Consider the following 27,217-nt stretch of genomic DNA (forward strand, 5'->3'; position numbering starts at 1 on the left):
CTTTAGTATTTATATGTTAGGGAAGAGCTGGGTAGTATCGGACATCGGGTAATATCGGACAGTGCGTTTCTTTCATCTACCACCAGATGATAGTACCTGAATGACATGGTTACGTTTCTGTATGCAACATCACAGAAATGTAACCATGTCATACCCGATGTCCGATACTACCCAACTCTCCCCTATGTGATAAACTGAGTGTTTTAAGACATATTTGTTAGGGCATTTTTTGCATTTTTTTTCCTGTTTCAATTCATAAGAGCATCTTTTGTTTTATTCGGTCATTTTTTAGGCATTTTAATTTAATTTTGGCCATAAATCCCCATTATTAATGTAAAATAATGTTTATTTCCTTCGATATTTTCTCTACATATTTTGTCCATTAATACTCATATTTTGTATAATATTTTAATCGTTTTTCTACACAAATATTGCCATTTTAACGTATATTACACCCCATGTAATGGATCAGTCCAACCACCCCTTCAATATAGACTCCTCTATACCTGCTAATTCCGGATAAGAGTGGCTTTGTGATAGACTTACTTACTTACAAATGGCTTTTAAGGAACCCGAAGGTTCATTGCCGCCCTCACATAAGCCCGCCATCGGTTCCTATCCTGTGCAGATTAATCCAGTCTCTATCATCACACCCTACCTCCCTCAAATCCATTTTAATATTATCCTCCCATCTACGTCTCGGCCTCCCTAAAGGTCTTTTTCCCTCCGGTCTCCCAACTAACACTCTATATGCATTTCTGGATTCGCCCATACGTGCTACATGCCCTGCCCATCTCAAACGTCTGGATTTTAAGTTCCTAATTATGTTAGGTGAAGAATACAATGCGTGCAGTTCTGTGTTGTGTAACTTTCTCCATTCTCCTGTAGCTTCATCCCGCTTAGCCCCAAATATTTTCCTAAGCACCTTATTCTCAAACACCCTTAACCTATGTTCCTCTCTCAGAGTGAGAGTCCAAGCCTACATGAAAAATAAAAGTAAAGTAAATCCATGGTGCTACAGCCCAATAAAGGGTCAAGACCGACCAGCCGACTACTGACCTCACGTCCACATGCCGACGCAGAGGTGAACGATCATACATGGAAACTACATCAGGTAAAATAATTAAGTAAGTGTACTACTTAGAAAAAATTATGTAAAATTTAATTTAATTACTAGTCTAAATATTAAGTAGTACAAAACCTCTTTTTCTACTAAGCCAATTATGTAAGATCAATTTTTAAGAGCATTTTAAGGGAATTTTTGAAAGATTTTAGGTCATAAATGCGTTGTTTTAGGACATTTTTTCATGATTTATAGGTCATAAAAATCCTAGCCCTATTGATTACAATACCACCCTCCTTCGAAGGACCACATAAGTAGCACATAGCTGCAGGTATGGCACGCTCCTCACTGCGACTGTAGACCTGAAATCATTGCTGTGAATATATAAATATAGAGAATATGTAAGAATAAACTCACGTGTATCTAGTTTTAATGCATTATGTATTTTGTTGTTAAAATTTGAGCCACCCACTACTTTCTGTATGGAAAGAAAATGTAGACCTAATTACTGATTGTACCCTAGTGAAATATCCTACTTGAAGCACTAGCTTCTGCTCTTTCGGGCTGCAATGCCTAATGTAGTGTAAACCTTGTGTATTAAGTAAATAAATTTGAAATTTGGAAATTTTATTAACATAAAGGAAACCATGTAGTGTTTTTATTGAAATATTATGTCATGTGTAAAGTTGAAAGTGCAATTAAAATAAAACATAATGTGACCGATTTCTTCCATGTATTTTACTCATATATTTCATACATGCAGTGATGAAGACCTGAAATCCTACAGTTTTGTTGCCTATAAAATACCTATATGTCTTTGATTGAGTTAATATTGTGACAGCCACGTCGAGAGTCGATCACGCGTCCCGCAAAAGGGAGGGCGCGCGTGGAAGGAACGAGGCCCGCGGAGAGAAAGAGGAAGGCCAACACTGCGGCGCGAGGCAAAGGGGGACGCAAAGCTGCGGGCGCTTCGCTGTGCGAGGTGAAGGGGGGAGACGAAACCTCCCGAACAGAATCGTGAAGAAACGAAGCAGCGAGAACAAGTCTCTAGAAGCAGAAACTTCCAGGGTTGTACTTTCTGGAAACTATGTTTTAGTGACAAATAGGAGACGCGAAGAAGGAGCCAGCCAGTTGTTAGTTTTTGGTCAGCAAGCCAGTCAGTCTTGTGTAGCAGTGAAGCCAGCTTCGAGACCGGAGTTCGACTTGAGTGTGTCCGCAACTGTGGGAGCGTCCTGGCCAGTGCGGCGTATCCGGAGCCTTTGGTTCGAGTGCAGTGGACCGCAGTTGGGGGACCTGAGATCGAAGTTCAGTGGACTGACTCTGCAAGTCCTGGGTTCGATATTCTGTGATATTGAGTGACTGAGCTAGAAGAACTAGCCAAGGCAAACGAACTGAGAACTGACAGTTTTGTTTTGTAAATAGTGCTTTGTGAACATTAGTTGAGATTAGCAATACACTGTTTTTTCAATAATCCAAGTGAATTGTCATTGTCGTCTGTGGAGTGCAATAACAAATACTGTGTTGATGTGTGAAGTGCAAATCTCATTGTTGACGGAAGTGTTTAAATTAAATTATAGGAAGTGATTATTGTTGTCACAAATAAAGTTACATTATTGTTTTGTATTAAAAGTCACAATATTAAGCCTAAATTGAATTTGAATCATGTCGATATGGATAAGGAAAATGCTTAACATATGTACAAAGTGTTATTTTAATGTTTCTACATGATTTTAATAATGAATCGAATTTTGCGCGGCCAGATAGAATAAAAGGATCGCTGTGCGACGTCCTGAGCTTGGTTGAAACACGCTACAGTCCCGAACCAGAGTGCTGCATTGGAGTTAAATCGCTCGCTTCAATTTGGTCGAATGTCGCACGCTCAAGCGAGATAAGATCGGTCGTGATACGCTCGTATATAATAGAAACACAGTACAATGTCATCTCACCGACACGTCTTATCTTGTCTGGAGGGCGACAGATAAGATACACATATGTTTTGCTCACACGGTAAAAATAAGGCTTTATTTTCTGCGTTTATGACAAACGTTTAATGAAACGTAGGTACTAAAACAGTAACATGAAGTTATAAATAAAATAGTATGAAAAATTTCGATATACAGTTATTATTCCTAATTAATAATTATTCAATATTTGATTTACCACATATATAATATGATAGGTCCATACATAGTGTACCGCCTATATACTGCGACAATGTAGAAACGTTTTACTAAATATTATTATATAGCAGTAAATTCATAACATTATTAGTACAGAGATAACGTCAGAGAAAATATAATAAAACGAATAATCATGCTGCACAACTGTTACGGACGCAAAGATTGATACACTAATTATTAGAGATTATTATTATTATTATTATTATTATTATTATTATTATTATTATTATTATTATTATTACTAGGTAACTTGATACATTTCTTGCATTATCGTGATTGTGTTCTCCGTTTATTTACATCCATTAACATCTATCAGATATGGCAAAAACAAAATCACTCCTGTGTGGGGAAAAAACAAAAACATTTACCTACAACATTTATATTACACGTTAAAGCAAGTTTTGTAGTTGTACTATGGAGAGGTTAGTTAAACACTGCAAAGTTTTGAAATGATAAACATGTATGATGTTAATACACAGTTCATCACTGTAGGCCTAACAAGAACGAATGTCTAACGCTCGGCTTATACCGTTCGAGGATTTATCGCTCGCGACAATTTTATCCATCATGCATGTGCGCTACCTATCGGATTATACTATGAACTACTTGGCGCTCGAGCGAAAATGTCCAATGCAAACCTCTGGTCCTGACCCTCGTTGACGAGTAGAAATCCCGAAGGCCCTGCACTGCACCACCCAACGTCGACCAGTGCGAGGTGGAATTTCAGAGCAACGAGATGCTTCTGAACTTGAAATATTCTCATTCTCATCAGCCAAAGCGATTATCCGTTCGCGAACGGACTTGCTGTGGTGAGGCATGACTACGTAATAAATCGCGATGTAAGTGAATGTTTCAGCCGCCTCTCAAGTACTAGTTCGCTGGTCTTCCATGCAAGGTCCCAGGTTCGATTTCCGGTCAGGTCGTGATGGAATTTGTGATGGACAAAGCAGACGTTAAAGAGGGTTTTTATCGTTGCACTCCCGTTTCCCTCTATAATTTCACTCTCCACCTCCTCCTTATTTTATCTGCCATCTAAAATATAAAAAACAGAGTGGAGTGAAGTCTGGAAGCAGTACGGATTTACGATCCTCATATAGGAAGGGCTTCGGACTTCGGACCACTGGTGCTTATCAGGCTACTGGTCCGCAAATGGATACCTGGCTGCGGCAGGATAACCCACCTATTAGCGTCGGATTCACGAATGCCACCCAGGCCACCTGTCGGACTGGATAATCATCACACTATGGGTCAAATCGTGTCTATTACCCGTTTCGAGTCCAGTCCTCATAAAGCCAGCTAAGCTACTTGAATGTTCTGGCTCGAACCAGTGAAACACCTGATTTCTCACATAAACAACTGCACCTTAAAAAAGGATCTCTCAGTAGAATAGCGATGCAGTGTCAGTCAAATGGGAGATTGTTTATAAATAACACATCACGGTGTTTTCTTTTCGGTAGGTCAAAGTAGTACGTATTGTACATTTAATATTAAGTGGTGATTAGAAACGTAATAATACTTGTATATATTTATAACTAATTACATCAGTTATTAAGTTACAAAAAGTCATGAGTCCATTATTTTTCACAAAATGAGTTAATCATATTTTCGTGTCCTCCACCCCAAGGCACATGTGGTTCTCATGGAAACGTCATCATTTTCGATCTTTGTAGTGGGAGAAGGACAAGATCGAAGAACAGTTGGAAAATATGGATTGAGAAAAAAATGACAGAGGAAAATATTTGGTGAATTTCTGTAAAAGAAATGCAATGATTGTTGGAAATACAGTATTCCAAGAACATAAACGAAAAAGATACACATTAACATGCCCAAAGGACGAAAGGAGATACCAGATAGACTATACAGGGTACAAGTGAAATAATCCTATAGATTTTCAGAGTGAATAGCTTTTGTTATGTAATACCATATTGTTACAAAGTCCATAGTTTTCTCAGAAAAAAAAATCCCCACATGTTTAACACACTCTTATTCGGTAACTATTGCCAGTAGGATCGTGATTTTTGTCTATTTCGATAGAAAATCTAATAAAGAATAATTTATCTGTCGGGATTATTTCAATACCGTGGACGGTTTCGTGTAAATTTAATTTAAAAATCACTAATTTGAAGTCACTGACCGATGCGACCAGCTTGCAACATTGTAGCCAGACAGGGAGATGGGAGGTAGTCCATTGAGTTAGACAGATGTGAGTTCGATGACCTCTTAATCTGTATTACGAAGAGAAAGAGGAGTGTGTTACCGGCGATGTTACCGGACTGTCGAAACTTCCAACTCAATTTTATAATTAACCGTTTATTTAATCACAAATCGTAATATAGGTTTTCTATTCATTTAAGTGTGCCTAACCGTCCCTTTTAATTTGCAGAATTATTTCACTTCCACTCTGTATACTGGTAGAGGAAAATTTTCAGTATTGCTTAGAAAATACAAAGACTTCATCAGGAGTGGATATTAACTCAGATAATGTTCTGCTGATAGGTGAAGTAGATATTCGTCTGAAGAAGGTAAGAGGAAGACAGATGACGAACAAATTGAACAAGAAAAAATGAAGAACGAAGAGGAAAGAAGAAAATTTGAAACACTCGAGAGAAAGCCGCTATGTTAAAATCCACACCTGAGAATAGTAATGAGTACTGGACTCGTCTAAAAAGTTGTATACAGATAACAGCAGAAGAAACAATGGGATGCAAAGAAGGTGTGAGAATTAAGAAACCTTGGGTCACAGGAAAAATGTTGGCGAAGATAGAGTAAAGGTGAAAATGGAAAAACATCAACACAAAAGGTAGAAGAAACTGCAGGAAACTAAACAACGAACTAAGAAGAGAAACTGATACGGGGAGGATGAAATAAAGTTGTAAAGAAATAGTGGACCTAGAGAGAAAAGAAAGACATGATTTAATGTACCACAAAGTAAAATATTTGGATTTCACAGATAAGAACAGATAATTTATGTGGTTGATAGAACGAAATCGGAAATGAAATAACATTCAAATAAGGATTACTGATCAGATAGACGAGATATGCAGAAGAGTTGTATGAGACAAGGAATCGCCCAGATGACTTGGCTGTAGAAGACGAAGCAGCCGAATCAGAAGACGAAAAAGGATTTTCTATTTTAAGGGAAGAAGCTGAACTAGCGCTTAGGGAAATGAAGAATGGGACAGCAACAGGAGTTAATTGAATTCCCATTGATTTAGTGAAATGCTTAGGTGAAGACATGAAGGAAATTGTATCATTATGCAACGAAATATATGAATAAGAAAGACAAATTGCCTGAAGATTTTACGGACACAGTGTAGCTGCCAATACTAAAGAAAAATAATGTGAAGAAAAGTAACGAGTTCAGGACTATCAGCCTGATACCGCACTCAGCGAAGATTCTCCAACGAATAATGAATCGGCGTTTATATTCTAAGATGGAAGGACAGCTGAAAGAAGAGAAGTTTGACTTCAGGAAGGGAAGAGATACGAGGGATAAAATTGGACTCCTACGAACAATCGGCGAAAGATACCTAAATAAGAATAATGAAGTGTTTATAATATTTGTGGATTTGAACAATAGTGAATCAACGAAAGAAGAGAGTAGGGAAAGGGAAAATGAAACAACTGCGGGGAGTAGAAGAGGATGTTCGGAAACTGTTAATCGAGTTAGGAATGTGAAACGAGGGAGCAGTAGTGCAGGAAAAACAGTAGGCCTATATAATTTGAGGAAATGGTGGATGAAATAATATCAGAGTTAGTTATATAATGTACTTACTTACTTACTGGCTTTCAAGGAACCCGGAGGTTCATTGCCGCCCTCACATAAGCCCGCCATAGGTCTCTATCCTGAGCAAGATTAATCCATTCTCTACCATCATATCCCACCTCCCTCAAATCCATTTTAATATTATCTTCCCACCTACGTCTCGGCCTCCCCAAAGGTCTTTTTCCCTCCGGCCTCCTAACTAACACTCTATATGCATTTCTGGAATCGCCCATACGTGCTACATGTTCCTGCCCATCTCAAACGTCTGGATTTTATGTTCCTAATTATGTCAGGTGAAGAAGCTATACAATGTAAAAATTTTTATTAGTACTATTACTATTATTATTATTATTATTATTATTATTATTATTATTATTATTATTATTATTATTATTATCTGGTCGTTGGCTTCGTAAGACAATGCAGTTAAATTCCTATGAGGCATGGTGTAGATTACCTCAAAAGGTGAAAGGGGTTGAAGTTTACGGGGACTGTCCCAAAACAAATAAGTGGGTGAGTAATAGGAAAAATCTCTGTGTTCCGAGTGGACAAATTCTCTTTAAATATTCTGCAATATAATGGGTGCGGCAAAACATCCTCCCTAATTTAAAGTTTAAATAAAAAACAGGTGGATCAAAATAAGGAAACTTTATTAATATAAATGGTATCTAAACAGTGGGAAATTTAGGTTTACATGCGTTGCCATAGCGATATCAAATGACATCGCAAAACAACAAGAATTGAATAGGACATTGAATACATGGAATTGACATTCAATTAGTGCAAATTTTAATCTGTAACGAATTCCAACTATGCCGTGGACGGGTGAAGAACGTGCTTACACTGTGGTATCGTTACTGGTAAGTGGTAATTCCGTTGTCGCTGCCCAGCGTGCTTTTCGGAGACGCTTCCAGATTCCCCCTCGTGGTCGTTGTTCAAGAATTCTTTGAACGTGATTATGAAAATCGTATGAGGTCATGTGCAAACACCCTTCAAAATGTGCGTGAAGATGCTGTGGTTCTTTTTAGTGATTAAGCACATTTTCACTTATCAGGATGCGTGAATCATCAAAATTTCCGATATTGGAGTGGACAGAACCTTCGTGAACTTCATGAAAAACCTCTACATAACGAAGTGTTACTGTATGGTGCGCGGTTACAAGAGTCGGGGTACTTGGTCCTTAATTTTTGGAAGAGGATGGTGCTACTGTGACAGTAAACTCTCAGCGGTACACTTTTATGATCAACAATTTTTTGGCACCAAGAGTCAATGCGTTGCAGATTGACCAGGTATGGTTTCAGCAGGACGGAGCCACCTCTCACACAGCTCACATTTCTCTCCAAGTCCTGAGACAGATGTTTCCCGGACGCTTAATTTCTTCACTTGGCGACGTCCCCTGGCCAGCACGACCACCAGACCTTGCATCCTGCGATTTTTTGCTATGGGGCATCTTAAGGCTGAGGTGTTCAAACATCGGCCGAGGCCTTTCCCAGACCTAAGAAATGCAATACAGAAAGAAATTGGTCTTATTCCTCAAGAAATCCTAGTTAGAGTAATGCAAAATTTCCAAAGTCGCATTCAGCAATGCATGATAGTGAAGGACACTACTTGAGAGAAACGTTATTCAAAAAATGAAAAATTCCCACTTTTAAGATACCATTTATATGAATAAAGTTTCCTTATTTTGATCAATCTGTTTTTTACTTAAACTTTAAATTAGGGAGGATGTTTCGCCGCACTCATTATGAGCAGCTCATTCTGAACCTGGAAGGAGTCAGCAAACAACGCTTTTCCGCCAGCCTGGCTTAAAGACATCGAGACCGTTGGCCATGTACTAGGGTTTTTTCCAATGGGAGAATACCTTCGTAACACCCGTCACCACCATGTATCTTCATCTGTTTCTACAGTCCTACGGAAAGCTAAATGGGAGGTGTACGAAGAAGTCCACTGCGTTCCTACCGATGATGGCAGCCACAGCCACCGACGAGCTGATATTGTAGCGATTGACAGGAAGAGAGAAAGAGGCTTTATTCTGGATCCCACCATGAGAATAGAGCAGTACATACAACACAAGTGAACGACAAAAAGGAGGCAATTTATCGTCCATGCATCCCTCACTTCCGTGAGAGTTATAATAAACCTATACATGCATGGGAGGTAAAGGGTCTTCTTCTCGGAGCTCGGGGAAGTTATTTTAATTATACTAATAATTATTTGAAATCTCTAGATATAATGCAGTATGATATTGAAAGCATTTGTCTACAAATTCTTAAGGACTCTATACTTATACTAAATACTCATTTGTATTCTAAATATTAATGTGATTGTATCAAAATTTTATATCAACTTTTATAGTTAGTAATATTAGTTTCCAAATTAGTACACTTTTATGTTAATTAAATTAAATTCTTTTATGTTTGTAATCTGGATCTGAATGATCACCTGGTCAGCTAGGCAGATGTTTTATTTATTTTTAAAAAATTTAAATAAAAAAAATAATAGCTATTAGCGTAAATGAGAATAAGAAAAGTGATGTAGTTTAATAAAGTGTCGTAAATTAAAAGGAGGGATAAGTGAAAGTGAAAGGACATGAGAAACATAGTTAAGTGCAAGTATTAAGGTCACGATTTGTCTGTGCTTTAAGCTGTAAATAGTGTGAGTAAGGGAATGCTGACCCGAATACAGAAATGTGAAGTGTCAGCAGGACCGAATATTTTGAGAGAAATATAATTATATATACTAGTCATTCCCGTGCGCTTCACAGCACCTGATAGAAATAAATATAAAGTTATTACATAATTAATATAGGACTTTGGTCCAAGGAACATCCGTGTTTCATAGAAGGATAATCGTTTAATATGTTACTTAATTGAATTGTATTAAAATAATTAAAATGCGATTATTTTGGTCCAGAGAGCACTCATTTTCTGCAAGGATAATTCCTTTAACATGTTTCTAAATTGTTATTACATGCAAATAATTAAAATAGGACCATTTGGTTCAGAGAACATCTTTATTTCATGCAAGGTTAACATTTTTATAAATTAGACTTGATTCCATCCTTTAATAAATCACTCCAAGTTAATATCAATATAGACTGGATTGTGTACGAAGATAATTTTTGTGTTAACCTCACTGTGCATCTTTTTTTCTTTGTTAAGTTTATTTATACACGCTTTAACATCTGTGGTCATGTCGCATGTTTAGAATTATGGTTATACCAGTAGGCCGTTTTTGCTCTTCTTGAGATCCTGTTTCTATAGTGTGTTGTAGATGGCTTGTGTTCACGTAACTGATTATAGATTTTGATTAATGTTTATCTTATTGGTAACTGAGGCGATGATGAATCATGACATGTAAATTTCCAATCTGACATTTGCCTTTATGACTAAGAAAAAACATGAAAAACCCCAGCAAGATCGGTCGGCCATAGAGTTTGAACCCGTGACCTCCCGAATGTGACTCCAAAATTCTACCGTCTGAGCCAACTCGCTCGGTTGTGCATCGTTTATGTAAATAGAAAATGAAAATGAATGTGGTACATAAAGATTATTTTAAGAAACACAGGAAACGAATATGGGTAAATTATGAGCGCAGGAACGCCATTTCGTGAGACTTATTAAAATAATTCAGTTCCAGTAAAAATGCTAAAATACTTACTTTCACTCTATATGTACTGTATTTTTGGTCCAGGAAAAATATTCATCTTTACGACAAAACTCTTAAAAATAATATTAAGTTATATTCTATGGACGAAAAGAAATTGAAGTGCATAAGATTAGAGTATTTTATGTGGACCAAATAAAGTTTAAATAATCAAGTTATGCAATATTTCGACAGAATATCAAGTTTTCTATACGTAAAGATCTATTTTAATCTTACCTCAGTCCCCATATCTAGCATAACATCCATCTAGAGAAACTATAAATTTCAAATAGTGAAGGAATTATCCAAATCGGTTAATTAGCTTCTGAGACTACTTCACACAAACACACAAACATTCTCTGTATATTAATGCTGATAAACATTATATTTCCATCATAGAATAGAAATATATCCGTATAAAAATAAGGTCCCTGTGGGTATTAAGGCCCACCTAGCGGATCTTTTATTATGACCGCTACTGAAGTTGGTTTAGAACTATACTAATGAGGTAATGTCTAAAGATGTTTATTTATGTAACAAAATACAAAAAGAAGAGACTGATAATTATATCAAAATGTTTCCCTGTTATTCCAAATTTAGCAAATCTTTACAACTGGGCCTTATTTCCCGAGTAGTCTGTTAATAAAGCCCATGCCGTAGGTTAATAGAGCCCAAAGAGAATACATTTCAATTAACTCATCAAATTAGGAAACAGAGTTACTATCACAATAACATAAAGTGAAATGAATAGAAGCAACAATTACATGAACTGGAATACCTGAACAATCGTACTTGTAAACAACAGTGACAATAAACTTCTGAAATTCTGAAACAGTGTGTCACAGAAAAAAATCTGACCATTCCAAATATTTAGGGTATACAAGGACATCTTTATCAGAGGTAGTGAGGCCCAAACAAACTTCATGGACCCACAATGAACATGATACACACTGTCTCATATCCAATGCTTCAGCTGATTGACAAGACAAAACAGTACTAATCCTTATTAACATCATGTTTCGACTGGGGGATATTGTCTTTTTCAAACCAATTGTTTTCGTTTTCTCAATAAGGTTGGATTCTTATTTCCCATTCCTTTATTATTGTCTTTGTTACATCTTTCTTCTTCGCTCTCTTTTGTTACTTTCACAAAGAATTCCTTTGTAAGTGTGACTGCTTTATAATTTAATTATTTTTTTACGGATTACCCGTTTCCCCCATGCTACTCTCTTCGGTGTGTTCGGAATGGTTTGCTAATGGGCTTCTTATCTTACCAGTGTTTTTTATTTGTACTCCACTTGTTCTGGCACCCTGATTGTCATCACTTTAGCTACCTTCTATTGTAGTTGATTGAGGTGTTGAAGGCTGGGAGCCAAATGCCTTATTTTCTATACCAAGTAAAGATGATTCAGTTGTAATTTGTGAATGAGTTGCTGCTGGTATTTCTGACTCCTGTTGTTCCAGTGGACGTTCAGTGACCAAACTTGGAGCACTGTTTCTGGTATAAATCTGGCGCAAAAAGATAGATGCCAGTGGCTCGGAAACCATTGGCGACATTTTGTACGGTCATGCTTTTATTCCAGACAGGTGTAAATATTGCTGATTATCTCTCTTTATGTAGTCGCCTTTCAGGGTGAAGATCTCAGTATATGAGCAATGTTTCATCCCAATAGTGTTCGAAAGATCTATAGATTATTTTATCAAGTGGTTGCAGTTCACAAACACATAAGATTAAATGTAATGTCTGCGAGCAAAGTAGTAATCTGTACTTAAATTATTTATATAGCCTACTTTAATTTTATTCCTAGATATTCATTATTATTATTATTATTATTATTATTATTATTATTATTATTATTATTATTAAAACATTTGCAATCTGAAGTGGAAGTTCATACTCAACAATATAATAAGGCCCGGGCCTTATTTACATGTTGTTGCTTGGGCCTTATTGCACGATCACAGACCTAGTATGATTTTGAGGTTATATCTGTGTCATGGAGATTTGGAAAGATTATTTCGAACCTGTATCTGGAACGATGAAATGTCTCTCAAACATAACATCCAATAAAATTTTCAATATTCTGAGCATTGAAATATATTATTACATTTAACTTTACTTCCAATATTATAGTTTTGTCTCCTCAACAATGTTTCGGCGCGTTTTCTTCTTGTTACTCCATTACTACCAACATAAGCTGCGCGCAAAATATTAGGCAGGTGTTATTTTAGTCCCCAAACATGGACTACAGAGTGATCACTCTTCCTCTTAACCTTGATCCGCGAATTTCAAAGTTGAGCCTTATTTCTCGATGGGCTTTATTACCCACTTTGACCTTAGTATTAAATGAATAATATTCTCCATTTTTTATGTGCAAGGCCGCCTTAAATAGGTGCAGTCATTTGTTTTCACTTCATTATAGCCTATTAGTCTGAGGCGGCAGTGATAAAACTTATTGTTATTTTAAAACTCTTGTATCTAGTTAAATATCAGTCCTATAAAACTTTTGCATATAATAAAACTTATCGGAAATTATTTTTAAAGAGACTTTTTTATGTAACATTTTTCATGAAAATCGATAATAAGCGAGATATTTCGATTTAAGTCAGATCCCCTTACAACTCTCTTTTAAATAAAGTATTTTGAATGCCATATAGCCTAAAATCTAAGTTAGAACGGACTTAATTTATATTTCAATTTTAATATAAATCGGTTCAGCCATTATCGCGTGAAAATGTTACAAACATCCAGACAGACAGAAAGACATACAAACAAAAATTAAAAAAAAATGCGATTTTCGGTCTCAGGACCAATTATTTTTGGAAAAGCGAAAATTACCAGAAGAATGTCGGGTACAGATTTATTATTAGTATACTTAAATTATATCATATAATTTGTGGATTTACCCAGAAAAGACATTTGACAGAGTGGATTGAAATAAACTGATGGGGATCCTGAAAAAAAATTGGTGTGAACAGGAAAGAAAAAGGCTGTTGTAACCTTTACGAATATATCAAACGAGTCAAAGCCAGGATAGGAGAAGAAATGTCAGAAGGAAGTGAAATAGGGAGAGGAGTACGACAAGGATGCCCTTTATCACCTACCGTGTTCAATATCTATTTGGAGGATTTAGTGAAGAACTGTTTTCAGAACATGGGAGGGATGATAGTAGGAGGAAGTAGAATAGAGTGCATAAGATTTGCTGATGATATGGTGTTGTTAGCAGAAGAGGAGACAATACTAAGGGATATGCTACCGAAGCTACGCAAATGACAGCTGTGAGCAGTATGGGATGAAGATAATGAAAAGAAGACGGAAACCATGGTTATCGGAAGAAAAATGAAGAAAGTAAACCTGCGAATTCGAAATCAGGTAGTAGAGCAAGTGGACAGCTTCAAATACTTAGAGTGTACTATACGCAGTAGCATGAGCTGCTGCCAGAAAGCCAAAAGGAGAACAGCAATGGAAAAGGAAGTTTTTAATAGAAAAAGGAACATATTCTGCAGATCTCTGGAAAAAGAACTAAGAAAGAGACTAGAGAAGTGCTTTGTGTGGAGTGTGACATTGTACGGGGCAGAAACTTCGACTTTAAAACAAATTGAAGAGAAGGAAATAGAAACATTTGAAATGTAGATATGAAGAAGAATGGAGCGTGTGAAATGGATAAGACAGAATATGAAATGAAGTTGTGTTGGAAAGAGTAGATGAATAATGCTGAAACTGATCAGTAAGAGAAAAGGTAATTGGCTGGGTCACTGGTTGAGAAGAAACTGCCTACTGAAATATGCACTGGAAGGAATGGTGAATGTGAGAATAGTTGGAGTCAGAAAAAGATATCAGATGATAGACAACATTAGAATAAGATCCCAGTGGGTAATAAAGCCCATCGAGAAATAAGGCCCAACTTTGAAATTCGCGGATCAAGGTTAAGAGGAAGAGTGATCACTCTGTAGTCCATGTTTGGGGACTAAAATAACACCTGCCTAATATTTTGCGCGCAGCTTATGTTGGTAGTAATGGAGTAACAAGAAGAAAACGCGCCGAAACATTGTTGAGGAGACAAAACTATAATATTGGAAGTAAAGTTAAATGTAATAATATATTTCAATGCTCAGAATATTGAAAATTTTATTGGATGTTATGTTTGAGAGATATTTCATCGTTCCAGATACAGGTTCGAAATAATCTTTCCAAATCTCCATGACACAGATATAACCTCAAAATCATACTAGGTCTGTGATCGTGCAATAAGGCCCAAGCAACAACATGTAAATAAGGCCCGGGCCTTATTATATTGTTGAGTATGAACTTCCACTTCAGATTGCAAATGTTTTAATAATAATAATAATAATAATAATAATAATAATAATAATAATAATAATAATAATGAATATCTAGGAATAAAATTAAAGTAGGCTATATAAATAATTTAAGTACAGATTACTACTTTGCTCGCAGACATTACATTTAATCTTATGTGTTTGTGAACTGCAACCACTTGATAAAATAGTCTATAGATTTTTCGAACACTATTGGGATGAAACATTGCTCATATACTGAGATCTTCACCCTGAAAGGCGACTACATAAAGAGAGATAATCAGCAGTATTTACCCCTGTCTGGAATAAATGCATGACCGTACAAAATGTCGCCAATGGTTTCCGAGCCACTGGCATCTATCTTTTTGCGCCAGATTTATACCAGAAACAGTGCTCCAAGTTTGGTCACTGAACGTCCACTGGAACAACAGGAGTCAGAAATACCAGCAGCAACTCATTCACAAATTACAACTGAATCATCTTTACTTGGTATAGAAAATAAGGCATTTGGCACCCAGCTTTTAACACCTCAATCAACTACAATAGAAGGTAGCCAGAGTAATGACAATCAGGGTCCAGCACAAGTGGAGTACAAATCAAAAATACTGGTAAGATAACAGGCCCATTCGCAACTATTTTGAGCACACCGAAGAAAGTAGCATGCGAGAAACGGGTAATCAGTAAAAAAGCATTAAATTATAAAGCAGTCACACTTAGAAAGGAATTCTTTGTGAAAGTAACAAAAGAGAGCGAAGAAGAAAGATGTAAGATAGACAATAATAAAGAAATGGGAAATAAGAATCCAACCCCTAAAAGGAAAAGCACTAAGGAGGAAAGTGTTGAGAAAACGAGAACAGTTGGCTTGGAAAAGACCAGTCGAGATATGATGTTAATAAGGATTGGTACTGTTTTGTGTGTGAATCAGCTGAAGCATTGGATATGAGACAATTCCGAGCCTTTGGCGTGAGACGAACTCGATAGCTCAGTGGTAGAGCGCCTGACCGGAGAACAGGAAGTCGCAGGTTCGATTCCCGCTCGAGGTTGTGAAATTTTTCTTTCATACCATGGCATGATTGTGACTATAACAGTATTTAATTCATTAATATGTCATATCAACGGACGTATATACGTCACCCAAACATCGTAAGATGAAGATTACAGTGTGCATCATGTTCATTGTGGGTCCATGAAGTTTGTGTGGGCCTCACTGCCTCTGATAAAGATGTTCTTGCATGCTCTAAATGTTTGGAATAGTCAGATTTTTTTTCTGACACACTGTTTCAGATTTTCAGAAGTTTATTGTTACTATTGTTTACAAGTACGATTGTTCAGGTATTCCAGTTCATGTAATTGTTGCTTCTATTCATTTCACTTTATGTTATTGTGATATTAACTCTGTTTCCTAATTTGATGAGTTGATTGAAATGTATTCTCTTTGGGCTTTATTACCCTACGGCATGGGCCATATTAACAGAAAATAAGGCCCAGTTGTACAGATTTGCTAAATTTGGAATAACAGGGAAACATTTTGATATATCAGTCTGTTCTTATTGTATTTTGTTACATAAATAAACATATTGAGACATTACCTCATTAATGTATTTCTAAACCAACTTCAGTAGCGGTCATAATAAAAAGATCCGTTAGGTGGGCCTTAATACCCACAGGGACCTTATATGGGTCATATGTGGAGACAAAGAGAAAGGCACAAAATAGGAAAGACTGGAGAATGCTGAATTTGCAGCGAAAGACCTGCTTTTGGTAAGAAAACTATGAATGAATGAATGAATGAAAAGTTATGTAAATCTCTATACAAATTATTGAGCTGGTATGAAAAAGTCATGAGTCCATGACTCAGGACCTTTTCATAGCAGATTCATTTGTCTCTCAACTGCATACTGTATATTACGTTATGCTATATTGTGAACCAATCAGGTGTTCCATATTTATCTCCATCATTAACTTTATTATTGGATACAAAAATAAACCATAGTTGTAGCAGATTGGAATTAGTTTACACAGACTGTGTTGTAGTAGCACAGTCTAGTATATACAGTCACGAAGCTCAATATGTAGAGAATATGCATCCATAGATAGCTGCTAACCACTAGAATCACTACTATCACCTCATCACAAACAATGCGGAATAGTACCGGCACAGTCTATTGTTCCTAGTACCCTCATCACCTCAAGCTTCGTGACTGTATATACTAGACTGTGGTAGTAGTCTACTTTGGAAAATATTTGCAGTATAATGAAAAAACCGAGTATGGACTCCAATTATGAAGAAGACTCGTCAGAAAAGAAGGAAAGGTAAACTACATCCGACATGATGATAAATACAACCCCAATATCGTAAAGAAAGTTAAGTTAAGCGGAGTTGCTTGTACCCGCTACAAAGAACGCCATATAGCGGCAACTTCAAAGGAAGAAAGTTAATTGCTTTGAGAAAATAATTTAAAGCTTTTCATGGTTATTCTGAATATTTTTCTCTTCTGTTATAGGCCCTACCTGCAAACTTCACTGTTTTGATTCCACTGATGAAATCGACAGAGCACAGATCATGGTTATTCTAAGAACTTTGATAGCAAGGATGCACAGATTGGATATCTACAGGGACTCATGAAAATGTTGGAGATAGATCTTAGACGTCCAAGGAAGGATACTCCGAAGAGCAGACAGAAGAACTTCAAGTGTCCTATTCATGTGTGTAAAGATAATTTTGATATATAAAAAAGCATTTATTAGTATTCATGGACTGAAAACTGGTAGGAGAATTCGATGATCAGGAGAGCTATTGGTTTTAGGAAAGTCACCTAAAGAAATGAGAGGGAAGAGCATGAGAAGTAGAAGCAGGGCTATTAAAGGTGGAGTAAATGAAAAAAATAAAGGAACTTACTAAGTCTTTTAAGGTAATGTTTGCTCACTATACAAACAGAGATATAAAATACTTCAAGGCAGGTCTGAATGTAAAAATTGTGCATTCATTGTTTCTACCTGGTATGGAAGTGAAATACGGCTTTCATTTGCAGTATTTACACGAAAACTAAAACCACAGGATCAGTGGGCCACGAAAAGATGTTTGCAGTATGTGCGAAGAATATAAAACAAGATTAAAGAATCGTTCTCTTTGTAATTTAGTTAAAAGATCCATTGTTACTGAACAGATAACTTCATGTCCGTAGGAGCAAGGAGTTTTAAGATTGAGGCTATCCAGAAGAAATTTTATTGTATCCTATTTATTTACATTGCATCGCTTCACAGCTAGAATCTGGAATATGTCAAAAAAATCTTAATAATACTAAAAAGTCTTAATTATAATCACAATCTCGTCGAAATATACACAGAAGAGTTTTACAATATAGTCTACTACTACAACACAAAGGTTTAGTATCAATATTTAATACAAGACGGAAATATACATGAAGCGTTGTTGAAGAAGGCGTGAGAAATTAATACTTCTTTAATTTGGCCCAAATAATCTTATTGGCCATGAATAATCTTAATAATGCAAACACAATGATGAACTGGCAGGCTTACCGCATTGACTTTATGCAGAATGTACCATTTCTCTACATGCAATGCAGGAAGTATTTACGACAACTCTGGGATTTCATTTTCTGCATTTATGACATAAAAACAGACAATTCATATTTCACTGTGTACCAAGAAGGAATAACTAGAAGAAAGCGAATGAAATGTGCAATTTCTTTCATGTCTTCATTCAAGGACACCATTTTGGCAAAAACAATTTAAAGAGATACAAATATTTTTGCGGATGTCCTAGACAAAATCGTAACAATAAAATAGTCCGATATCTAATAGCTTTGGCAGGACTTGGTATCTTCGGAAACATTTTTCAATATTTTCCTGCCAGGGGACACTCCTTCTTGCCGTGTGATAGGATCTTCGGAGCGATAGAAAGAAAACTGAAGAACATTGATAGAGTTTACACGGTAAAAGAATATTTTGAACTTATTTTCTAATCCACCAAAAAACCAATGCTTTCAGTATCAATTGAAGGTTTCAGAGCAATAGTGGGCCAAGCTCCAAATATTAAAAACGGAGAAAACAATGGTTAAAATTAAGTGAATACCATAACTCAACGAAACATATACCAAGAAATGTAAAGTATGCATATTAAAAATAAATGATATGTCAATCTTCATTAAACTATGGTATTCACGCAACTTTAATCTTTTCTTTCTCTGTTTTTAATATATAGGGTAAACTAGGGTCTGTTGGACAGTCGGGCATGTTGGACACTCTGTACTTTAACGTGTTACCTCGCCACTTGTGGGCGCCACATTCTGCTAGAAGTGAATGACGGAAGTAGCCCCACTCGTGGCTACTTTCGTCATTGACTTCTAGCAGAATGTGGCGCCCACAAGTGGCGAGGTAACACGTTAAAGTACAGAGTGTCCAACATGCCCGACTGTCCAACAGACCCTAGTTTACCCTATTTTTTTCTATTTTAGTAGTTTATTTTACGACGCTTTGTCAACATCTTAGATTATTTAGCGTCTGAATGAGATGAAAGTGATAATGCCGGTGAAATGAGTCCGGGGTCCAGCACCGAAAGTTACCCAGCATTTGCTCATATTGAGTTGAGGGAAACCCCCGGACAAACCTCAACCAGGCAACTTGCTCCGACCGGGAATCGAACCCGGGCCACCTGGTTTCGCGACCAGACGTGCTAACCGTTACTCCACAGGTGTGGACGTTTTTAATAAATGGCGCTTGGCCCAGTATGGCTCTGAACCCTTCAATTATCTTAAGAACAATAAGGACTGGTGGCCAAATCTTTTTAAAAACAATGGTGTGTGAATAGCATCAATGGGCAAAGATGTTTTTATATTTGGTTATTTAGTGACTCTGTATCAACTATGAGATTATTTAGCATCGATGGAAACTGGTAATAGCGAGATGAAGCTAGGGTTCGCCATAGATTACTGACATTTGCCTCAGAGTACTCCAGTGGATCAGAGTACTCCAGTGAATTAAGGAATTTTCAACTTGTCGCACTCAGAGAGTACTGGTGGGGGAGGAATTATCGATCCCAATAGAAATTACTTCCGGGGTCCCGCAGGGGAGTGTCTTGGGCCCCCTTCTATTCCTTGCTTTTGTAAATGGTCTGCCAGTTAACATCTTGTCCAGGGTTCGATTATTCGCGGATGACTGTATCGTATATAGGGAAATAAAAAGTCATGAAGATACTACTCTTCTTCAGACTGACCTAAATAGAATAAACGATTGGACAATGGCCAACAAAATGAAAATAAATTCTCTAAAGAGCAAAGCCATTAGCTTTACAAGAAACATAAATAAAATAATCGCATCGTATGTGTTAGGGGGTGAAACAATTCCGGAAGTTAACAAATGTAAATACCTAGGAATAACATTTAGCAGCGATCTCGGCTGGGGGGAACACGTTACTGACACAGCGGGAAAGGCATAGAGGGCTTACACTTTGTGATGAGGGTACTAAGGAAAGGCTCTGATAAATCCAAAGAGATAGCATATAAATCACTAGTACGTCCAGTAATGGAATATGGTGCTGCATGTTGTGATCCTTACAGATTAGAACATATTAAGACACTAGAAAAGATTCAAAACCGGGCTCTCAAGTGTTGTCGTAATAATTCACCATTAAAATGGGACACACTCAAGGACCGGAGAACGCGAATTCGATTATGCGCAATGTTCAAAACATACAGAGGTGAGCCTGCCTGGAGAGAAATAAAAAATAGGTTGCAGCCGCCAAATTACTCTTCAAGAAACGACCACTCATATAAATTGAGGAAAAGAAGACAGAGAACGGACACTGGAAAGTTTTCTTTTCTCAATCGTACTATCAGGGACTGGAATGCTTTACCTGCAGACTTACTAAAGGCTTTACCAATAACTAAAAGTATTTAAAAATAGGCTTAAGGACTTTACTAATAGACGGTAGTATATTATACACACTACCTAAAAGGTGTAATTGATATCTTATTTGAAGTGTTCTATCAGTGAGGAAGTGTGTTGTGTCAGTGAAGTGTGTAGTGTGAATGAAGTCTATTGTGTAAGTGAAGTGTGTTGGTGTCAGTGAAGTGGCTGTGCAAAGTATTTGAACAGTGAAATGGTTAGAATCAGATAGAATCAATGCAGTGAGTGAGTTGACAGCGAAATAAGTGTAGTTCCGAAAGGTACTTGTGCAGGTATGAACCTGTCACACTCGTGGGTCTTAGTTCGGACTAAGGGTTAAGATACAAATTAGATTTACTTTAAATGTTATTTTAAGTGACCATGCTTCATTTAATTTAGGATGCTCCTTGTTATTATTATTTTATTATTTTATCATTATTATTATTATTATTATTATTATTATTATTATTATTATTATTATTATTAATTATTGTTTTTTATTAGTTGTGTTTATTATTAATTGTCATTATTGAGTGTAATTAGTTACCACTGCCACCGGGTATATATCCATTTGCAGTGTGAATAAATACATACATACATACATACATACATACATACATACATACATACATACATACATACATACATACATACATACAATTGGAGAAATCCTCGGAAAACCCAACCAGGTAACCAACCTAAGAGGGAATCAAACCCGCGCCAGAGCGCAACTCCGAATCGGTAGGTAAGCGCCTTAGCCGATTGAGCTACGCTGGTGGCTGCAAATATGTTGAGAAGTCAATCCACACACTCACCAAATACAGCGACTCTAGTGGCGGTAACACAAACTAGGTTGTCATGTCAGCGACACTAGCCCCTCTAGTTACTTTAGAGTGGAATTACACGATACTAAAGCCTGACAGATACAACATTGCGTGTACATCCAGGCAACCACAAATCAATATATACGTTGTATGACATGCCATAGTTACTCTAATGCCTATATTTTGTTGCTGAATTTGAAGATATAGAAGGCAATTCGAACGTGCTGTTTTCTACGATTAAAAAAACATGTAGTCGCTCATCAACCAAATGCATACTTACAATGAACTTTCATGTGTAGCGTAATACTGGTGCGTGTTAAATGATTAATACTCAAGATTGATTTTCTACGACTGTTTGGCGAACATGTCTTAATAAATATGGGAGATAAATCTTATGAACCTCTGAGACTGGTAGTAGCCTCCAGCCGTGCTCCACACCTGCAAGTGGTCTTCGACACAGTTCGTGCCAATGTGAAAGTTGTGCAATACAAGTATGAATCCTGCACTTTGGATGACATTCTAGGTAAGACTGCAGAGATCTTGTTGGAAGAAAGAAATCTGCATTTTATACAAGTGATCCAAATGTATTAGTTCGAATGAGAAGTAGTCTGGTGACAAATGTGAACGTCAGATCCAGTCTTGTATGGAACCATTCACGCTTAATTTATTAAGATGGGCAAAATGATTGGTGTGGCGGCTCGAGACGTAAAAATATATGCATAGTAAACTTGGGTCTACCTTTTAATTTGTAACAACAAAAAACGTAATATTATGAATATGTAAATTAACGTTCCAAAATCACCAGAACTACCTATGCGCTAGTTTCTCCAAAACAAATACCGGTATATTTACAATGCATGTAGATGATGATAGAATTAATAATGAAATAATAATAAATTAATAGTAATGAGTAATCATATGGTAGGCATATATATATATATATATATATATATATATATATATATATATATATATATATATAAAGAAATGTTGAATCCTTCTGTCCTTCATGTTTGCGAATTTATCAATAACATCGTCGTGGAAAGGCTGATTTTCTTTTATAATATATATAATTTTGTGAACATACCTTGTGCATAGAAATATTTGTGAGTGACGAGAGCCTTTGCTTTGACATGGAACTACGCAAATAATTTTTAATGCGATTGAAGAAAGAAAACCATACTTCCGCAGATACACTTGTTGATGACACCAGGGGCGGTTATTCAGGTGAAGTGCCACTTCACCTACTTATATGTAAAACACAATTTTATCTCATATTAATAATTAATTCTAGTTATTACCGGTACCGTATTTATAAAATAAAAAAAGCTTTCTTTTCAGTCGTTATGAACAGTGTTTAGTTGTATAAATAGTACCTGTAACCGTCCGCTGAATCGAATAGAATAATGTAAACTGTTACGAGCGCAGAACGGTGTCTATTAGAACTTACAATACTGTAGAGGTGAAATTATTTGGGTTCCCATTCTCATACAGCACTTGGTTTCCATAGAAACGTGACGTCACGCACTAAAGAAAGATTGTATGAGTGAAGTGCGTTTTTGAGTCTTTCAGTTACGGAGAACTGTCAGACTTGTAGGTGGAGTAACCAGTTTGTAGGTCTAACGATATTAATAATAGAAAAGGGTTGAAGCTGGTCTCCAAGGCCGGGGGCTATTGTTTAAGGAGTGTGAAATTTTACAGTATGTATTGCCTGACTCGAGAATACTATTCTCATTCCCTTTGTCTTAGCAGCCACCCCTGCAGTGGTAAATTAGCTGGCTCTATATTATTTTACTAGGAATACACCCCACATATATTCGCAAAGTTTAAAAGTTGTTTTCCGCGGCGTGTACTTCTCATGAGTTCGCCAGTTTTGCCCCAGCTCTTGTATTTGAAAGTTAAACGCGCTCGTGAATGTAGCCTACACATGTAGTTTAATATGTGTACGTATATATTAACTTATTATTTAATGTATTTAGAGTGTACTAGTGTTAAGTAGTGTATAGTGTATTAATCCTACATCTACGTGTATATTATATGTTTAATTACTATAGTGCTATTATACTAATATGAGTACTTACTGTAGGTACCAGTACATAGAAAATGTTGATAAATGGATGCGAAATATGTATCCCGAAAATGACACAGTTCGTAATTTATTAGAAAGGCCGTTTCGTAGACTTAGATATGAGGATAAAAAATATGTTTCAAATTCTTGACGACCTACAGTTCCATTTATTCTTTGTTTTAAAAAGTGCTAAGAAAATAGAGAAGTTGTATAAAATAACTTCAAAAACAATTCTGAAAGAAGCTTTTCTGTTTGAAAACATTGAAAATTTCACTCGGAATGCTACATCACAGGAGGAACTTTCATCATTAGCGCCATAGCTTTGCATAGAGATATATACTGTCCACCTTCAGTTAAACTCAGACATTTTATGAAGACATCATCGACAGGTTTGCTGCTTTAAAAGATAGGAGGATTGACTTGGTATGCAAGAAATTGGGTGAGTTCTGAAATGAATTAGTTTTCCTGTTTGCATGTGTTCTAGAACTAGTAAAATTTCACATAGTTTACGAATAGTAGGCCTATTCACTATATTGGTAAAACTGTTCATCCATTTGTTTATGTGATCAGCACTTCACCTATTTTTTTTTTACGGCGAGCCGCTACTGGATGACACTATCACAATTAGTTATAGTAGCTTGTAAGTTTCACTGTAGACATCTTTATGAACTTCATTTTGTCGCAATAGCTTAACAATATTTTGAATGGAGACATTTCTGTATTCACTGTCAGAGAAAAACAATTCAAGTTCGGCTTTCAGACGCGACATTCTTGGAAACAATGCGATCTTTATGCCTAGTCGCTCACGAAATCGGTGAACTGTTTTTAATTTATTTTGAGACGTACTATCCAGATTAATTAGATTTAAACATCCATGTTCACCACAGACGTACTTAGTTTTCATCCACCTGTATGAGTGAACGCGAGAGCAGAAATGAATATCAAAGTTTCATTTTACATTTTCTCAGATGTCTAAGTAAAGGTCTGGCTATTTTATGTTCTTGATGCGCGACTAACGATTTAGCAGACCAAGGTCCGTACCGTACCCTTTAATAGTACATATTTCAGTAATAAAGTTTGAATTGTTGTGGCGTTGGTATGTAAAACCAGATAGGACATGATAGGACATCAATTTCACGACATTTATAAAGAGCCAAGTGTCTTCTATGCCAATTTTATAACAATAAGGACGAGTTAAAGCAACGATGAGTTTTAATTTCATAATAGGCCTATACAATATTTCCATTCTAAACAAAGGATGTTTAATAAACCAACGAATCTTCTTTCAATTATCTAATGTAAGTGTTTGCAATATACAACTTTTTAATTACTTATTCTAGACAAATATAGATAGGTTGAGAATTAGTAGATAGTAGTAGCCAATTCGTCAACATCATTATTTTCCTCTAATTCCTTGATGACTAGGTATCCAAACGAGACACATATCGTTGTGATTTTGTTGTATATTACGAATAATTTGTTCACATTGGATAAAATCCAATGGTAATTTAGTCATGACCTTGGTCGATGTAATTCTTTGTAGTGCACTTAATGAATCCATAAATATGTAAACTTTAGCATGTTGAGTTTCCATTAAAGATTTCAAAGCACATTTAACTGCAGAATTTCAGCAGAGAAAATTGAGCTATCCTTATAGAGTCTTTGTGTTTTTGTAATATGCAACTCTCGTATCGTCCGTCGTTTTTGGTTCAGCCAGTGTTGACAACTTTCTTCAATGGCAATTCCCATAAATATTGTACATCTACATTTTCGCATTTTTTTCCTCACGAAGAAATATTTAATTCCCACATTTTCTCCCACATCATTACACCATAAATCTCTTTGATTACCGTACACATTATTTCACTTTCATAATATACAAGGACTCACATTTTCACACACTCATTTAATATAGCCACCAATGTAGGAAAAAAGATACTGCTACAAATAATAATAATAATAATAATAATAATAATAATAATAATAATAATAATAAATTTATTTAACACAAAAGCTATATTAATTATATTCATCAATAATTTTCATATAACGTTGTGATCAATATTGCCTAGATCATAGAAGTAGACTTCTATGATCTAGGATATTGCTTAGATATTTTAAATTAAAGTATTGTTGATGTTCTGTCACTGTCGGTTAATAGTTTTCTTTCTACCAGACCTAAAATAAGAATTAAAGAGGGAATTAATTTACCTTCAAAAAATAAATAAAAGGAAAATATTCTTAACCTACAAAAAGTACAGTAGAGTTTAATTATTAATATGATAAAAACAAATAAAAATGAACCAATCTGTCCTATACTGCAACAATGCATACAATAGGTCTATATTTTTAAATATCCTTGTACACGCAGTTTTTATTTTGTCCACAATTTAAATGCAAGGTGGGTCAAAAGTCGCTTTCCTCAATATTCGTTCTTAGGTTTCATACTTGTACACACAGATGTCATAACTTGAATAAACGAATAGCTGGCGTAATTAATAAGTCGTGAGTTGACAACCATGTTCGTGCGTCAACTGTTTTTCCGATGTCATGCCTTGAAAACAGCCCTCATTTTGCCGATATGCACTTGATATGACAACAGGATGGAGCACCACCTCATTTTGGTGTAGGACTGAGGAACTACTTGAACCAGAAATTCCATGAATGGATTGGCCGTCGTGGCACAACAAAATGACCACGCAGATCATGCGACCTTTTACCTTGTGATTTTTCGCTGCGAGTTATCCTCAAAATTATGATTTTGCCGCAGGATCTGCATCAGTTGCAACACGTGATCGAACAGTATTCGTAAAAATCGATTAAAATTGTGAGTTATGTTCTATCATCTGTAAATCAGTGTCTATACGTTGTGAATTCTGTATCGGGAAACAGGGCCTCCATTTTGAACAAAATCTGTAAAGGGATGTGTAGTCAAATGTAAATTGAATGTAATTAAATATAAGGAAGTGTTTGCGGAAAGCGACATTTGACCCATGCTGTATATACCTTTAAGAAACGTAATACACTCATGTGTTATTTGCCAATGGCTATATATTTTCTACTTTTAATTCTATTAAATTTAAAAAAAATCCCATTTCTTTAAAAAATTTTCCACAAAAAGGGAAAAATTCCCACTGGTTGGCAACACTGGGTCTATCTGTGTAAATTTCAATAATATATCTTGAGACTGCCGAACAGTGTTGGCAGGTTCAGTCTCTCCAAATATCTAAAAAATTTCCTGATTTTGAGGAAAATGTCCCACCTTAAAATATAAAAAAACTTATTCAATTCTTTAAAAAAAAATCGAAGGCAGAATTCTAAACTAAACATCTTCAGAGGTCTAAATATGTAGGCCATCTGTTTTGCCTATGTAATAATAATAATAATAATAATAATAATAATAATAATAATAATAATAATAATAATAATAATAATAATAATAAC

The 27,217-nt window shown here is 36.0% G+C and overlaps 1 protein-coding gene across 3 annotated transcripts in view; it reads left to right on the forward strand.

Moving 5' to 3' along the window:
- LOC138705031 (serine/threonine-protein kinase Nek8-like) overlaps nt 1-27,217 on the forward strand; it is a 232,638-nt gene that overhangs the window by 74,301 nt on the left and 131,120 nt on the right. For 2 of the 3 annotated variants that reach the window (XM_069833581.1, XM_069833583.1), the window contains exon 1: nt 21,790-22,228. In XM_069833581.1, coding sequence (XP_069689682.1) covers nt 22,084-22,228 — 145 coding nt within the window. In that variant the 5' untranslated portion in view covers nt 21,790-22,083. Of the gene's footprint in view, nt 1-17,478; nt 17,681-21,789; nt 22,229-27,217 lie in introns of those variants that run through there. The other variant, XM_069833582.1, reaches the window with a different exon arrangement.

Source organism: Periplaneta americana, chromosome 8, assembly GCF_040183065.1.
Source record: "Periplaneta americana isolate PAMFEO1 chromosome 8, P.americana_PAMFEO1_priV1, whole genome shotgun sequence".
Classification (NCBI taxonomy): Eukaryota; Metazoa; Arthropoda; class Insecta; order Blattodea; family Blattidae; genus Periplaneta; species Periplaneta americana.